Below are 14,785 nucleotides of genomic sequence, written 5' to 3'. Positions count from 1 at the left end.
CTCATCGTGTCGGAAGTACCCACGTTCTCAGGACTTGCGGCGTGAACCGTCACATGGAGGCACTTCCCCCTTCCCGCCCAAGTCAGGATCTGTGGTCTTTCCCTCGGCGTTTGGCCTCCTTTGCCACCACCGTTTAAACGGAGGGGCAAGGGTGTGGCTGTGTCCCACCAGGGCTGGAACCCGAGATGCAGGAGGGTGCGGGCCTTCGAGGGCTGGAAGTGTGAGTGTCCACCGCTAGAAGGCACAGGGGGTGCTGCTCACCCCCTTTTAGTGGACTAGGAACTTTTTTTACTTCGAGAGGCAGCGAGAACTCTCCCACCCAGGGGTTCAAGGGAAGAGCCACCTCTCTTGAAAAACAGCATCAGCCAGGGCTCTCGTAGCCACTGACAAGAACCTCCTTCAGCCACACACGAGGAATTTACGAAAGGTGGGTGGTGAGATGGTCCCCTCAGATGCCTGAGAAGGCTGTGGAATCAGACTTGGCGCTTTAGTCTGGAAGTTAAAGCCGTGGCCTGCAGTGCCGGCATGCTACCCATATGGGTGCTGGTCCAGGTCCCAGCTGCTCTACTTTTGATCCAACTCCTTGCTAATGTGCCTGGAAAAGCAGTGGAGGATGGCCTAAGTCCTTGGGCCCCTGCACCCAAGTGGGAGACCCAGAGGACACTCCTGGCTCCTGGCTTCAGTCTGGCCCAGCCTGGTTGTAGCAGCCATTCTGGGGGTGAATCAGTGGATGGAAGCTCTCTGTCTCTCCTTCTCTAACTCTTCCTTTCAAATACATCTGAAAGAAAAAAAAAAAAAAAACAAAAAAAAACAAAAAAAAAACAAAAAAAAAAGGGAGTCTCCCCTCCCATTTCAAGAGATCATGGGCAGGGGCTGGTCTTCTGGCGTAGTGGGTACAGCCGCCACCTGCAGTGCCGGCATCCCATGTGGGCACCAGTTCGAGTCCCAGTCCAGCTCTCTGCTGTGGCCTGGGAAGGCAGTGAGGATGGCCCAAGTCCTTGGGCCCTGCACCAGTGTGGGAGACCTGGAGGAAGCTCCTGGCTCCGGGTTGGCGCAACTCCAGATGATGCGACCATCTGGGGAGTGAACCAATGAGTGGAGGATCTCTCTCTGTAACTCTGCCTTTCAAATATTTTTTAAAAATAGCTCATGGGAAAATGAGACAAATGCTCTGTGGATCTGAAGAGCAACACTTTATTCCCGCAGTGGCTCCCAAGTCCCCAGTTTGTGCCCTCCTGTCCTCTCCATGCCAGGAGGGGACAGACAGCAGAGGAGCAGGGGAAACATCTTTATTGGGAGACGTGGACGAGAGAGGGAGACGGGGGACAGCATGGGAGGTGGAGTCCACGCAGCCACACCTCCTCCTGGGACCTACGCAGACGTGCCGGCACGCCCGGCCCGCCCGGCCCAGGCACCAAGGAGGCCCTGCAGTCACTCCAGAGAGGGCCCCGTGGACAGGGAGGGGCGCAGAGGCCTGGGTTCGTCGGAGAGGCCAGGATGCCGCCCGCTTCATCGGTCCATGCTGTCGTCCGTAGGGCTGGAGAAACAGGTCTGCAGCAGCTTTTCGCAGAACTCCAGCTCCTCCTGGGTTGGGGGCAAGAGCAGGAGCCCTGAGTGCGGGGCCCAGCCCCGGGAGCAGCTCCTCTTCCCTCTCGGCCAGCACCTGCCAACCCCAGAAACCAACAGGCTTCTCCGACTGCTTGCCAGCGTCACCAGGCGTCACCCCACGTCAGCCCCCTGGGGCTCTTCCTACTGCAAGATGATCCTTATCGCTCCCTGCTCAAAACCCCACACCAAGCAAGAAGCACTGACAGGCCGAACCACATAAATATAAAAGATACCTCCGTGATAAGGAAAAAATCCCAGAAACGAGAGTGGCGATCAGCCATTTGCGGGGAGAGGTCTGTGACCTGTTTCGCAAGGTGCTGACATACCTGATGCTTAAGAGCTTTCCCTGGAAGACCCACCACGGAGCCGTGTCCAGCCCAGTGGATGAGCTGGGGCGTCCCACGCGGGAGCTCCCGCGTCTGATCCTAACGCCAGCTCCCGGCTCCAGCTTCCTGGGAAGCGCTGGTGACGGCTCCCGCCACCCACGTGGGATTGTGTTCTTGCCCCACCCTGCTCTGCAGGCATCTGGGGAGTGAGCAGGCAGATGAGAACCGGTGTGCTGCTCAGATAAATTACTTTTGTAAGCACCCAGCAGATAAATGGGCAAAAGATATGCGTGAACAGCCCACGGGACAGGGAAGACGGCCGCCTTCTGTACCCTGGTCAGAAGACTTTCCAGCAATTAGCATGACAACGTGTGTGTGAGGCCGGCTGTCCCGGCCAGGATCCGGGCTGCTGGTGCCAAGGTGAACCGCGTGTGGAGGGTTCACCTTCTACGGAGAGCAACTTGCAACAGCTAACGGAATCAGCCCAGCCCTGAGCAGGCGTCTGGGGGCAGGCAAGCGGCCCGGGACATCCGCGTCCCACACCCAAGTGCCTGGGTTCAGACTTCCTGCTAGCGCACACCCCTGGGGGGCCAACGAAGAGCTCCCGGCTGCACACGGGGTGAAGCCCGCACAAAGCCGAGCCCCAGCCTGCACACCTGGTACTCCTGCCTGCACACAAGGGTGAAGCCCACACGAAGCCGAGCCCCAGCCCAGAGCCCCGCAGACCTGGTACTCCTGGCTGCACACGGGGGTGAAGCCCGCACGAAGCCGAGCCCTGCCCGCACACCTGGTACTCCTGCCTGCACATGGGGGTGAAGCCCGCAGACCTGGTACTCCTGGCTGCACACAGGGGTGAAGCCTGCACGAAGCCGAGCCCTGCCCGCACACCTGGTACTCCTCGTGCTGCTGCAGCAGCTGGCAGCGGTGGCGCAGGAGCTCCTCCAGGCCCAGCTCCGGCTCCCGGCACTCGCGCACGCCCTGGGGGAAGTCCGTCACCAGGCTGTGGGGACACAGGAGCAGCCCCTAGGACACCCTGCGAGCAGACGGGCGGGCTCCAGGCCATTCCCACCACGGGACCTGGGCTCCGGGCCACTCCCACCACGGGGACCACGCACCTGCACAGGGCTCCCAGCACATGCTCGTGGAAGGGGCTGTGTTCTGTCCGCACGAGGGCCACCAGCTGCTGCACCATCCCCATGGAGCACAGGGTTCCTGGAGAACAGCCCAGGTCGAGAGGCAGCCCCTACCCACCCCCCCCAGAGGCAGCCCCTCCCCGCCCCACCATCCCCCCCCAGGCAGCCCCTCCCCCTCCCCCCCTCAGGACCACCCACCTCTGTGCTCAGGGTGGCCCACCAGCAGGTTCTGCAGCAGGAAGGCAGACTTGACCTTGAGCTTCTGCACCTGCTGCTGCATGGCCCGCATCAGCACAGAGAAGCCATCCAGACGCAGGAACTGCAGCAGCCCCGCCTCCTGCTCTCGGACCAGGCCTGTGGGAAGGGCGGGGTCCGAGGTCACAGTCAGTCATGGCCGCTCCTGTCTTCACCGCCACCAGCACCCTCACCGTGGACAGCAGCCAACAGCAGCTTTTGGCCACTGAGCACTTCACACGTGGCGAGCTGTTCGATTCATGCAAACGTAAAGAAACCCAGCAGTGCAAAACGTTCTCCGGTAAACACAGCTTCTGTCGCCTTGGTGCGACTAGACCGCAGGCCAGCCGGCCTCTGAAGTCTGACCTGAGCTGCGCTTCATGTGGGAAATGCACACCAGGTTTGAAGACTTAGCTTGGGCCCGGCCCTGTGGCACAGCGGGTTAACGGCCTGGCCTGCAGTGCCGGCATCCCACGTGGGCGCTGGTTCGAGTCCCGGCTGCTCCACTTCCGAGCCAGCTCTCTGCTATGGCCTGGAAAAGCAGCGGGAGATGGCCCAAGTCCTTGGGCCCCTGCCCCCGCATGGGAAGACTCGGAAGAAGCTCCTGGCTTCTGGCTCCAGATCAGCATAGCTCAGGCCATTGCGGCCAGCTGGGGAGTGAACCAGCGGATGGAAGACCTCTCTCTCTCTCTCTCTATGTAACTCTTTCAAATAAAATAATTTTAACAACAAAAAAAGACTTAGTATGACAGAGACACAAAGCTGCTCATTAATAATCTATATGAATTGCAGGCAGAAATTAGTTATAGGGTGTTTGGCTCAGCACTCAGGACAGCCGCATCCCGTATCAGAGTGCTGGTTCGTCTTTTTTTTAAGATTTAATTATTTGAAAGGCAGAGTTACACAGGGAGAGGAGAGGGAGAGAGAGAGAGAGACAGAGATCTTCCACCTGCTGGTTCACTCCCCAAATGGCCACAACGGCTAGAGTTGTGCTGATCTGAAGCCAGGAGCCAGGAGCTTCTTCCAGGTCGCCCATGCAGGTACAGGAGCCCAAGGACTTGGGCCATCCTCCACTGTACTCCCAGGCCATAGCAGAGAGCTGGGTTGGAAGTGGAGTAGCCAGGACTTGAACTGGTGCCCATATGGGATGCCGGCACTGCAGGCAGTGGCTTTACCCGCTACGCCACAGCGCCGGCCCCTGGTTCAAGTCTTGATTCTGCTTGCAATCCAACTTCCTGCTGATGCACCTCCTGAGACGGCAGGTGGTATCTCAAATGCCTGGGCTGCTGCCACCCACGCGCGAGACCTGAACAGTGTTCCTGACTCCTGACTCCTGACTCCTGGCTTTGGCCTGGCTATGGCAACCATTCGGGGACCAAACCAGTGGATCTAAGGTCTGTCTCCCGTGATGTTAACAAAAGCTGCTAGAAAAAGCTCTCCCAGCTCTGGTCACCCCTTGACAGGGGTAGCTGAGCTGCCTGGGTCTTCAGCCGATTGGTCTCCCTGGTTTGGTTGTGAATTCCCAAATACTGCCTCCCCGCCTTGTCCTTCCCGTCCCCTGTGGGGCCCCCGCCAGCCCTGCCCACCCCCTCCCAGCCCCTGCACCTAGGGCTGCCATCTGCCTGTATGGCAGAAAGAGGCTGCGTGGACCAGGAGGAGGCTGCTGGTGTCCAGAAGTGAGGGACAAAGAGACCTGTGGCCCAGCAAGTGCACCGGTCAGCGCACACCCCGGGCAGCGAGGACAGACGCCCACCCAGGAGGGGAGGGCGGTCCTGCCCAAGGCGGGTGAGCCTGGGGTGGTCCGGCCTGGGGTGGTCCGGCCTGGGGCGGTCCGGCCTGGGGCGGTCACACCGGGCTGCTTTCCAGCAAACCCTCAGAGGCAGCAGGCGGCGCACTTACTGGGCGAGGGGTTTCTGTCTGGAGGGACGCAGGGCTCCGACGCGGGGCAGCCCTGTGCATGGACTGACATGCACTCCTGTTCGGGGGCTGTGGCACAGCAGGTTAGGACCCCTCCCTGCGACGCCAGCACCCCACGAGCAGTGGGTGCAGTCCCAGCTGCTCAGCGTCTGATCCAGCTCCCTGCCCATGCACCAGGGAAAGCAGTGGAAGACGGCCCAGCGCCTGCGCCTCTGTCACCCACACGGAGACCCGGACGGAGCTCCAGGCTCCTGGCTTAGGCCTGCCCAGCCCCAGCCACTGCAGCCATTGGAGGGTGAACCAGCCATGGAAGATCTCTCCCCTCCTCTTCCTCTCTTTATGTAACTCTACCTTTCAGACAATAAACAAGTCTTTAAAAAAAATAAAGAATTCTGTAGCCTGTGAATTATATCTCAATAAAGGCTTAAAAATAAAAAGGCAATCCGTCGCACAGACATCCAACAAGTGAGGACAGAGCCCGGGCCCGGCCCCTCGGCCAGCCCCTCCTCCGTGTGGCGGGGATACGGCGTCCCCACCTCAGCGGGCGCAGACCACTCAGCAAATCAACCCCAGCAGGACGGCCAGCCCAGGTGCCGTCTCCTGTCCCCTCCTGCCCCCGCCACAGTTCTGCCGGGAGCCACACGGCCCTGGCCCAGTCCCTCTGCCACGCAGGGGGATGACATCAGCCTTGCTCCAGAGGCCCTTTGTCCGTGTCCAGCGTGGCTCTCTTCACAACGCCTGTGGGCACGGCTGGAGGCCGCTCTGCAGCCCACAGCCCACAGGCCAGCCCGGGACTTCGCCAGTGCCGAGGCTGAGCCGGGCGTGGACAGGGCGCCGGGGCTGAGCCGTGGGTGCGGCCTCTGCCACCTGTCGCCAGGGCTTCAGACGGAAGACTGCCGCCCCCAGCGCCCGGCGCCCGTCCCTCTGCCCCAGGGAGGGCACTCACAGGAGATGGCGAAGAGGGCCTTGACGCGCACGGTGTCGCAGGAGTCCCGGTCGAGCAGCCGCAGCAGCTTGCGCAGGGCGCCGAGGCCCAGCACCTGCTCCTGGATGGCCGCCACGTTCTGGCTGCACGTGCCGATGAGCTGCGCCGCGCGCCACCGCAGCCCCGCCGCCCCCGCCTCCAGGTACCGGCCCACCAGCAGGTGCATGCCCGACAGCTGGCAGAAGTCTGGCAGAGAGAATGGAGAGAGGCCGGTGTTAGCGGCCGCACGGCGGCCTCCACCAAAACTCAGAGGCTCACGCCCCAACCCCCAGGACCTCGGGTGGGACTGCATTTGGAGGCAGGGACCCTAAGCCAGGATGACCAGTGTGTCCTCAGGCGGCCGAGGGCCAGCGTGGTGGCCGAGTGGGGTAAGCCAACGCTTGGGACCCCTGCAGCCTCATGTGGCAGAGCCGACTGGAGTCCTGGCTGCCCCACGTCAGGCCAGCTCCTTGCTACCGAGCAGACGACGGCCCAAGGGCTTGGCCCTGGCCTCCCATACGGGAAGTCGAGAGGCAGCTCCGGGCTCCTGGTTTCAGCCTGGCCCAGCCTGGCTATTGAGGGCATCTGGAGAGCAAATCAACAGGTGGAAGCGCTCGCCCGCTCTGTTGCTCTGCCTGTCAAGCACACGACAATAAACACACGTGAAAAGAAGAGGAACAGGTTCGACACAGACCATGGGGAAGGCGGCGTCTGCAAGCCGAGGTGAGGCCTCGGAGACCCAGCTCCGCCAACACCTTGCTCACGGGCTCCCCGCCTCCGGCACTGCCAGAAGACGCGTCTGTCACTCAGCCAGGGTCTGCGGCACTCTGCTACGGTGGCCCTAGCAGTGAGCTCGAGAGGCAGTGGGCTCCCACGGGGCTCACCTCCAGGGTCCCTCCGAGGCCGGTGCGTCTCAACACCACCAGCGACTGGGGTGCCCCCTCTGACCTCCCATCTCGGTGACCACCCCCTGGGGGGAACACAGCCCGCGCCCCACCGAGTTCCTCCAACTTCCAGAAACAGACAGGGGTACACGCCTGTCACGCAGCCACGGGGGCAGGGGGGAGGGGCCGAGCGCCCACCAGCACAGGGCCTGTGAGACCGATCCCTCACGTGACGGAGCTGAGAGAGGACAGCGGGGCGGGGCGCCCTGGCAGGCCGGGGTACCTGCGGCATTGTCCATGTTCTCACACAGGTCGGACAGCAGCTCCAGGGCGCCCTCGCGCTCCTGCTGGTCGCTGGCCAGCTCGGCCTCGGCGGCTGCAGAGGGCACAGGCTGCGACAGCACGCGGAGGCAGCTCTTCATCTGCTCCACCTCCTCCCGCTGGCCCCGGAAGGCGGCCGACATGGCCTCCTGCAGCCACTGACGCCTCTGCGGGGGAGCAAAGCACACACCTGTCGGTAATTCATCAAGGAGGAGCGGCCGTTACCCAGGATGCCCAGCACCTGAGGGCCGGCGGCGGCCACTGGGGACGCAGCCCTGGGCCAGCAGAAACCCCTGCTCTGAGGGCAGTCGCGTCTGGTCCCGGAGCAGATATTGCAGAAAACGGGCAGAGTGAGTGTGCCAGGGGAGATAGGACAGGTGCCAGCGGGCCCCACGGCGCTGAGGCGGGGCTGCCACCAGGCAGGGGTCAGGGAGAGGTTAGGGGCTGGGACATGGCTGGTAAAGCCGCCGCCTGCAGTGCTGGCATCCCGTATGGGCGCCGGTTTGAGTCCCAGTGCTCCACTTCCCATCCAGCTCCCTGCGAATGCTCCCGGGGAAAAGCAGCGAGGGCGGCCCAGGTGCTGGGGCCCCTGCACACGTGGAGAAGCCTCAGATGATGCTCCTGGGTCCCTGCTTCCACCTGACCCAGCCCCGGCCATCGGGGGAGTGAATCCGCAGATGGAGGATCTCTTTCAAATAAGCAAAATCTTAAAAAAAGAAAAAGAAAGCAAAACAAACAAAGGAAGAGCTCCAAGGGGAGGGAATGACGGGAGGCCGCCATCGGGTCGGGGTGAAAGCCGAGCACTGGCCAGTGTGGGTCCCTCCCAGGGCCCCGTGCGAAGGCCTCACAAAGGGCTCTGCTCGGGCCGGGACAAATCTGGCTTCCTCCCTGTGGCACAGGTTCAAAACAGGACGCACAGAGCGGATTAGCAAACGCTTCCCATTCGGTGACCGGCGATTAAACATTATGCACGACTACATAACGACTACATAACAATATATAATATGGTATACATTGTAATAACAAAATGTATAATATTATTGGTAGCATAATATTGCTACCAATCTTCAGAACAACTCCAGGAGGGGCCTGTGTCGTGGTGTAGCTGGCGCCGGCATCCGACAAAGACGTCGGTTTGTGTCCCGGCCATGGTCTGGGAAAAGCAGCGGAGGATGCCACAAGTGCTTGGGCCCCTGCCACCCAGGTGGGAGACCCCGGTCAAGCTCCTGGCTCCTGGCTTCCGCTTGGCCCATCCCTGGCCGTTGCGGCTATCTGGGGAGTGAACCAACGGATGGAAGACCCTTCTGCCTCTCTCTCTGTGACTCTGGCTTTTCCAACAGCTCTGTGAGCTATCACCATCATCCCCGACTCACGGAGAGAGCACCGAGGCACGGGAAGGCTACCACCGCCCCAGGGTCCCGCGGTCAGCAGTCGGCAAGGCCTGAAGCCGGACAGAGCGGAGCCTGTGCCCTGGGGGCGACCTGGCTGCTGCCCGCCCTTCCTGAACTGGAACCTCCCAAGTGCCCGCTCAAGTACTGTCAATCATCGCCGGTCTACAAGCGACAAACCTGAGGCTCTGAGTTAAGTACCGTTCCTACATCCAAGGTCACGGCGCCGATCCAGCCGAACCCAGGCCTGCCTAGCTCTGCGGAGTCCCTGGCCACCCCCCACCGGGCTATTGCACCTCCCGGAAAAGTTCTGGGGTGCGAGCACCTGTCCTCCCAGACGCTTCTGGGGCCTGACGCGCCAGGACTGCCGCCCCCTCCCAAGACCGCGGCCTCCGGTCCCGCACCCCCGCCCGGCGTCCCCCTTCCTTACCTCCTCACTCATGGGCTCCGGAGGGGGGTCCGGCTCCTCCGAGCCCGCCGCGATCGCCATCTGCAGCAGGCCCGGCAGGCTGCGCGGGGGCCGCGAGTTGCCCGAGCCCCCCGCCGCGGAGCCGCTGCCCCCCGAGGAGCAACCCTGGGAGGCTGGGGGCAGCGCCAGGGGCAGGCGGCTGCCCCCCGAGCCTTCGTCCGCCATGGGCCGTGTGTGCAGGAGAACGCTGTGCTGCGAGGGAGAAGGGGTCGCTGCTGGGGCAGCCCCGGCGTCCTGAGGGGTCGGCTCCCGGGGATCTGCCGAGAAGGTGACGCTTGGAGCCCCCGCACGACCCCCATCCACGCAGCGCCCCAGAGCCGCAGGCACCCCCTGCCCCCTGGCAACAGGCCCCACCCACCCTCCCTAGCAACAGCCCCATCTCCGCGCCGGGCGAGCCCCACGGCCCAACCCCCGTAGCGGCAGGCCCGCCCGCCCCTCGGCCTCCTTCGCAAAGGGTCTCCGCCCTCCTCTCCGAAGGGGGCGGCGCAGCGGGACAGACCTCACCTCCAGGACCTCGGGCTGCGGCCGCTCAGAGACTCAGAGCCGCCCGCACCTGACTCTGCTGGGCGCCGCCATCTTGACAGGAAGTACGCGCGCTCTAACCCGGAAGTGTTGGGCGGACCCAGCCGACCTCGGGTGGCTGAGCGGCCCGAGGCAGCTGGCAGGTCTCCGGAGCCCTCCATCCTACCCCTCCCAGCCAGGCCCCGCCCCCACGCCGTGCCTCGGGATAAGCCCCGCCCCATCACCCTCACTGCAGCCCCGGTGTGGGCCCCCCAAGCCTGGCTCCGACCCGGGGCCCCCGCCTGCATCCACGTCCCCGCCCCTGTGCCTCTGTTCTAGGCCTCCCGCGACCGCTAAGCCACGCCCCTCCCCAGGCCACGCCCCTTTCCTGCAGGTGCTGCGCCCTAGGTCGGTTTGGGCATCAACCCCAAATCTCATTTTCTCTTCCGCCTGGGCATCCACTTTGCCTTCTGCTGGAGCCCTAGGGGTCTTGCACCTTGTATTCAACCTCCGATGCCGCCTTGGGCCCAGCCCACCGCCTCACCTTCTGCCTCAGTTTCTCCATTTGTCAAATGGTGGTTGCCCTGGGGCCCCCTGTTCTCCCCTCGCTTCTCCCTTACAGAGTGCCAGGTGCTGGGAGGGAATCGCAAGTGACGATTCTGTGCACCCAGCCGGGGCCAGGGGCTGGGCTGGGCCGGGTCGGGCTCAGAGAAACCCCGGCTCGGCTCCTCCAGGCACCGCGCTCGGCCGCAGGTATCCATCTCCTGCCGGGCCCTCAGCGGGGTATCTCAGGCAGAGATGGGGCGACAGACAGCTGGGCCGCCTGGGCACACCAGGGAGCTTTGTCAGCCAGGCGTCTGGCCCTGGCAGTACCCATACGGTGTTTTCCTGTTGCTGTCGGTGGCTTAACACGGCACACACCACGCATTTCTGAAGGCAGAAGTCGGATAAGGTTCACTGGGCTAAAACCAAGGCGTGGGCAGCATGGGATTCCTTCCGGAAGCTGCTCCCGCTCCTGGCCACGTGGCGCCAGCACTGCTCCCATCTCCTGTCCTCCCCAGCACCCCTCTTACACAGAACGACCCTGTGATCACACTGGACTCACTCAGATCACCAGGAAAACCTCCCCCATTTCAATGCCCTTAACCGCAGCTTAAGCCGCCGGTCCCACCTCAGTGCTGGGTCAATTCCTGCCCGTGCCACCTCCGATCCAGCTCGCTGCCATTGGGCCTGGGAAGGCAACAGAAGACAGCCTGAGTGCTTGGGCTCTGGCCTGCCCTAGATGGAGCTCCATGTTCTGGGTTTCGGCCTGGCCTGGCCCTGGCTGTTGCAGCCATTTGGGGAGTGAACCACCAGATGGAAGATCTCTGTCTCCCCCTCTCTCTCTGCTACACTGCCTTTTTTTTTTTTTTTTTTTTTTTTTTGGACAGGCAGAGTGGAAAGTGAGAGAGAGAGAAAAAGGTCTTCCTTCCATTGGTTCACCCCCCAAATGGCTGCTATACCCGGCGCACTGTGCCGATCCAAAGCCAGGAGCCAGGTGCTTCTTCTGGTCTCCCATGCAAGTGCAGGGGCCCAAGCCCTTGGGCCATCCTCCACTGCACACCCAGGCCACAGCAGAGAGCTGGCCTGGAAGAGGAGCAACCGGGACTAGAACCTGGGGTGCTGGCGCCGCAGGCGGAGGATTAGCCTAGTGAGCTGCAGTGCCGGCCTACACTGCCTTTCAAATAAATAAATAGTAAAAATCTGTGGCCGGCCCTGTGGTGCAGTGGGTTATACCACTGCCTGCAGCACTGGCATCCTAAATGGGCACCCAGCTGTTCCACATCCAATCCAGCTCTCTGCTAATGCTCCTGGGAAAGCAGCAGAGGATGGCCCAAGTGCTTGGGTTCCTGCACCGCGTGGGAGACCCTGATGAAGCTCCTGGCTCTTGGCTTCAGCCTGGCTTAGCCCTGGCTGTTGCGGCCATCTTGGGAGTGAGCTGGTGGATGGAGGCTCTCTCTCTCTCTGCCTTTCTCTCTTTGTAGCTCTGTCAAGTAAATAAATAAATCTTTTTTAAAAAAAAGAAGATCTCTCTCCCCCCCACCTCTCTCTCTTTGTAGCTCTGATAAGTAAATAAATAAATCCTTTTTTAAAAAAGTAAGATCTCTCTCCTTCTCTCTGTAACTCTGCCTTTTTTTTTATTTTTTTTTTATTTTTTTTTTGACAGGCAGAGTGGACAGTGAGAGAGAGAGACAGAGAGAGAAAGGTCTTCCTTTGCCGTTGGTTCACCCTCCAATGGCCGCCGCTGCAGCCGGCGCACCGCGCTGATCCGATGGCAGGAGCCAGGATCCAGGTGCTTTTCCTGGTCTCCCATGGGGTACAGGGCCCAAGCACCTGGGCCATCCTCCACTGCACTCCCTGGCCATAGCAGAGAGCTGGCCTGGAAGAGGGGCAACCGGGACAGAATCCGGTGCCCCGACCGGGACTAGAACCCGGTGTGCCGGCGCCGCAAGGTGGAGGATTAGCCTATTGAGCCACGGCGCCGGCTCTTTTAATTTTTTGACAGGCAGAGTGGACAGTGAGAGAGAGAGAGAGAGAGAGAAAGGTCTTCCTTTACTGTTGGTTCACCCTCCAATGGCTGCTGCGCTGCGGCCGGCGCACTACGCTGATCCGATGGCAGGAGCCAGGTGCTTCTCCTGGTCTCCCATGGGGTGCAGGGCCCAAGCACTTGGGCCATCCTCCACTGCACTCCCTGGCCACAGCAGAGAGCTGGCCTGGAAGAGGGGCAACCGGGACAGAATCCAGCGCCCCCACCAGGACTAGAACCCGGTATGCCAGCGCTGCAAGGCGGAGGATTAGCCTAGTGAGCCGCGGCGCCAGCTTAACTCTGCCTTTCAAATAAATAAATAAATCTTTAAAAAGAAACCCTTGATCACATCTGTGCAGTCCTTCTTGCCGTGTGAGGTCCTGGGAACAGGATGTGGACATATGTGTACAGGTCGACTCCCTTTGAGTACGCAGGTGTGTGTACACAAGTCCATGTGTGAGCGTGGTGCCGTGTGGCCTAATGTGAGTATATACACAGAACATGTAACTGTGCACAGTGAATACGGATAACATGCTGGTGGCCTCGATGGAAGCTCCCACACGCCTGCAGAAACCATCGGCTTGACAATGACCTCTAAGGAGGGTGACTATAATTTTTCCATCTGTAGTCAGACCCCAGAGAGTGAAAAGGAGCCCTCTTAATAAATACAGGACATAGGGGCCGATGTTAGCAGCGGGCTAAGCCCCCACATCCCGTAAGAGCCCTGGCGGCTCCACTTCTGATCCAGCTCTCTGCTGGGAAGCAGCACAGGACGCCGAGTGCTGGGGGCCCTGCGCCCATGTGGGAGACCCAGCTGGGATTCCAGGCTCCTGACTTAGGCCTGTCCCAGCTCCGGCTGTTGTGGCTGTTTGACAGTAAATCGTCAGACAGAAGATTCTCTCTCTCTCTCTCTCTCTCTCTCTCTCTCTCTAACTCTGCCTTTCAAATAAGAGAAATTTTTTTTTTTTTGACAGGCAGAGTTAGACAGTGAGAAAAAGAGAGATGGAGAGAAAGATCTTCCCTTTTCCATTGGTTCACCCGCCAAGTGGCCGCTGCAGCTGGTGCACCGCGCTGATCCGAAGCCAAGAGCCAGGTGCTTCCTGCTGGTCTCCCATGCAGGTGCAGGGCCCAAGCACTTGGGCCATCCTCCACTGCACTCCCCAGGCCACAGCAGAGAGCTGGCCTGGAAGAGGAGCAACCAGGACAGAACCAGTGCCCCAACCAGGACTAGAACCCGGTGTGCCTAGTGAGCCGCGGCACCGGCCAAGAGAAATATTTTTTAAAAATTACGGAACAGCAGGACCTGCACCAGCTGCTCCCAAGACCCTGCTGACCTGTTCACGCTCCTGTAGCCACGTGGGCCCCACCGTGCCCCTGCACTGCCCCAGGCCCCGAGCCCAGGGCGCCCTCGCCTTGTCCCACGTGGGCCCCACCGTGCCCCTGCACTGCCCCAGGCCCCGAGCCCAGGGCGCCCTCGCCTTGTCCCAAGTGGGCCCCACCGCGCCCCTGCACTACCCCAGGCCCCGAGCCCAGAGCCCAGGGCACCCTCGCCTTGTCCCACGTGGGCCTCACCACGCCCCTGCGCTGCCCCAGGCCCCAGCCCAGGGCGCCCTCGCCTTGTCCCACGTGGGCCCCACCACGCCCCTTCCTGCAGAATCATCCCGCTGTCCACCTGCTGGCCCACCTGCCTCTCTGCTGACACAGAAGCCCCCATGGCAGGGGCTTTGGCTGGCACTGCTCCCTGCCAGCCCCTTACAACAGGGACGCCGCCTGGCTCAGACTGGGCACTCAGCAGAGACTGGTGGCCAGTGAGGGAGGGAGGAGCCTGCAGGCTCAGAGAACAGCCTCTATGGGGCTTGGGGGAAGACGGGTGCCTGCCACCTCTGGGGACCTGACACAGAGGGGTCTTCGATGACCCAAGAACCTCACGGGGGGGGGGGGCTGGTGGGTGACCACAGGCAATCAGGCAATGCACAGTGGGGGTCTACAGACTGTGCTGGGGTCCCCGGGGAGGTCTAAGGAAACCCAACCAAGTACAGAAAACAAACAGGTCAGGGAAAAAAAAAAAAACACCTTGGGGAGTTCAGGAAGCTCTGTAGGAGCTGGGCCCGGGCTGGGGGGCTGGGGGCTGCGGAACCGGTGATGAGTCTGGGTCAGCAGCTCCCCAGGCCCCCTCCCTTCTCTGCCTCCGACCCCCGCCCGGCTGCACCCCTGGTGCCCTGGAGCGCCTGCCGTGTCTGTCCCTCCGCCTGCTGCTCCACCACGCGGTCCCCATCTCCCTGACTCTGGCTTTCTGCCGCTGGGGTCCCCGCCTCCGCTTCGGTCTCTCGGGGTCTCTGGGCTCAGCCCCTCTCCCGCCGGCTGCTCCGGCGGCCGCGTCCCCGCCGGCGGTGTCTCTCCGCACCCTGCCCTCCATCCTCCGCCAGCATCCCTCCAGCCCTGCCGGCATCTTCCCACCTCCCCTGCATCCCTCC

General features: G+C 61.9%; 1 protein-coding gene across 2 annotated transcripts; it reads right to left on the bottom strand.

The window, feature by feature from the left end:
* Positions 1-1,178: 1,178 nt before the first annotated feature.
* Positions 1,179-9,906, bottom strand: HSPBP1 (HSPA (Hsp70) binding protein 1). Of its 2 annotated transcripts, none has more exons than XM_008253388.4 (8): positions 9,749-9,906; positions 9,206-9,501; positions 7,350-7,554; positions 6,165-6,389; positions 3,266-3,421; positions 3,050-3,146; positions 2,823-2,934; positions 1,179-1,584 (listed from the first exon to the last, which is right to left on the bottom strand). In XM_008253388.4, the coding sequence occupies exons 2-8, from the start codon at positions 9,407-9,409 to the stop codon at positions 1,510-1,512; spliced, it is 1,074 nt and encodes a 357-aa protein (XP_008251610.2). In that variant the 5' UTR covers positions 9,410-9,501; positions 9,749-9,906; the 3' UTR covers positions 1,179-1,509. The 2 variants fall into 2 exon arrangements, with proteins under 2 accessions (XP_008251610.2, XP_069919745.1); XM_070063644.1 differs by having other exon boundaries at positions 9,744-9,880.
* Between the last annotated feature and the right edge of the window lie 4,879 nt (positions 9,907-14,785).

Source organism: Oryctolagus cuniculus, chromosome 18, assembly GCF_964237555.1.
Source record: "Oryctolagus cuniculus chromosome 18, mOryCun1.1, whole genome shotgun sequence".
Taxonomy (NCBI): domain Eukaryota; kingdom Metazoa; phylum Chordata; class Mammalia; order Lagomorpha; family Leporidae; genus Oryctolagus; species Oryctolagus cuniculus.
Note: the sequence above shows the minus strand (reverse complement) of the source record. Positions and strands in the feature narration are given on the sequence as shown.